This window comes from Malurus melanocephalus, unplaced genomic scaffold (assembly GCF_030028575.1).
Source record: "Malurus melanocephalus ecotype Western Australia unplaced genomic scaffold, MMel_1.1 scaffold_959, whole genome shotgun sequence".
Taxonomy (NCBI): domain Eukaryota; kingdom Metazoa; phylum Chordata; class Aves; order Passeriformes; family Maluridae; genus Malurus; species Malurus melanocephalus.
Window position 1 is genome coordinate 132,479 of NW_026624191.1, and position 2,054 is coordinate 134,532.

The following is a 2,054-nucleotide window of genomic DNA, read 5'->3' on the forward strand; positions in this document are numbered from 1 at the left end:
CCCATTTCAGCTGGGCCTGGGCTTCCTGCAGTTCGGCTTCGTGGCCATCTACCTGTCCGAGTCCTTCATCAGGGGCTTCATGACGGCGGCGGGGCTGCAGATCCTCATCTCCGTGCTCAAGTACGTCTTCGGCTTGACGGTCCCGTCTTACACCGGGCCCTTAGCTATCGTCTACGTAAGTGGGGGCTCTGCACGGCCACTTCTGCCCCRCCACGGGGTCACTGTCACCCCCACGATGGGCAAAGGGGCCGAGGAGATGAGGAGAGCGGGGAGGGATGGGGAATCATTGCCCCAGCACAGCCAGGCTGCTGTTCTATTCCCTTTTCAGCAATATCTGAGTGGTACCTGCATGGTTTTATTGAGAAATAATGGAGTGGGGTTGGGATTTGGGGAGGATCGAATACCCTGGGGAGGATAGTCTTGAGGAGTTTTTAGCAGCAGAAACTTTTCCTAGGAGCGGGTCTGCCCATTCCTGGGAATTCCTGCRTCTTCCATGGATGCATCCTGGGCTGATATAGGYTGGATATCAGGAAAWTGTTCTKTACAGRARRARWGATAAAGCACTGGGATGGTCTGCMCGGGRAGGGGGTGCAGTCACCACCCCTGGGTGTGTTAAACACAGATTGGATGTGGGGMTGGGKGCTGTGSGTTGGKTGAGGKGTYGGGGCAKGGGTTGRAYTGGAAGATCTTGGAGGGCTCTGCCARCCCTGRTGATTCTGGGATTCTGTKATGCAGCCAGAGCTGCATTTAACCCCAGCACAGCCCCAGGGATACCCACATTCCCTCAGCAGAGGGTTTTTAGCCCTTCTCAAGCCTAGATTTTGGTCACAAATGCTGTCTATCCATTGTTCTGTCCACATTATCCAGAGTCTCCAGCTCTCCATGACCCTTTCTCCTTTTCTGTGCCCCTCAGACGTTCATTGACATTTGTAAAGGGCTGCCCCAAACCAACCTGGCCTCCCTGGTGTACGCCCTGGTCAGCGCCGTGCTCCTCATCATCGTCAAGGAGCTCAACCTCAAGTACATGAAGAAGATCCGGCTGCCCATCCCCATGGAGATCATCATCGTAAGTGACACCTGGGGTGTCCCTCGGGCCCTGAGCTCAGCAGGGCCACCATGGAGAGCACCCACACAGTGGATATGGCACAGCCCTACAGCGTTTGGGGTCAGAAATGGGGCCGTCCTGACGCTCAACCCCAAACCTGCATCCTGATGATGCTGAGAGTGAAGAACACAACCCCTGTTGGCACTGTTCCCATTTTCCCAGCCCACATTTGGGGCTGATTTTGTCTGTCAGCTCTCTGGGGTCAGGGCAGGATTAATGCCCTGATCCAGYTCATCTCTTCCTGCTCACAGCTCGTTATTCCCCGTCCTTCCAGGTCATYGTGGCCACCGCCATCTCCGGCAGCTTTGACATGCCCGACAAGTACGGGATGCCAATAGTGGGCAAGATCAGCATGGGGTAAGCGCTTGTGCAGCTCTGACTCACCCTCCAGACAGTTTTCCTTCCTCCTCCTCCTCCTCTGGCAGCCTGGAAAACACCTCACTCTTCCCTGCTGGCACCGAGCCCCCTTCCAGGAGCGCCAGGCAGCGCTGCCCTGTTACACAACCGCCCCGTTCCTCCGTGGCGTGGGCACGGGTTATGTCATTCCTGAACCCTCCAGCCCCTCAGCCGCCCCCCAAACCCCTGGGGAGCGGTGTCAGGGGTGTCACCAATGTCACAGATGTCACAGGGATCACAGTTTCTCCCCTCCACAGCTTCCCAGAGCCCGCCCTGCCCGCGGTCAGCAGGTGGAAGGACATGGTGGGCACGGCTTTCTCGCTGGCCATCGTGGGCTACGTGATCAACCTGGCCGTGGGCAGGACGCTGGGAGCCAAGCACGGCTACGACGTGGATCCCAACCAGGTACAGCCGGGGCTGGGGCCACCAGGGACTGCTCCCTTTGCTCTCAGGCGTGAAGGGAAACGTTCCCGGCGTGAACGGGGAGCGCTGGGACGTGCTCGGCTCAAAGCCGACGTGCTGCTCCTGACGAGGCTTGTGTGGCTTCGTGCCA

General features: G+C 58.2%; 1 protein-coding gene across 1 annotated transcript in view; it reads left to right on the forward strand.

Annotated features, from left to right (window-relative positions):
- The window catches only part of SLC26A9 (solute carrier family 26 member 9), a gene marked incomplete at its 3' end in the record, with an annotated part of 4,692 nt that extends 2,654 nt beyond the window's left edge, over positions 1-2,038 (forward strand). Inside the window, exons 6-9 of the mRNA XM_057386380.1 lie at positions 11-175; positions 914-1,066; positions 1,380-1,462; positions 1,759-2,038. Coding sequence (XP_057242363.1) covers positions 11-175; positions 914-1,066; positions 1,380-1,462; positions 1,759-2,038 — 681 coding nt within the window. The remainder of the gene's footprint in view (positions 1-10; positions 176-913; positions 1,067-1,379; positions 1,463-1,758) is intronic.
- Between the last annotated feature and the right edge of the window lie 16 nt (positions 2,039-2,054).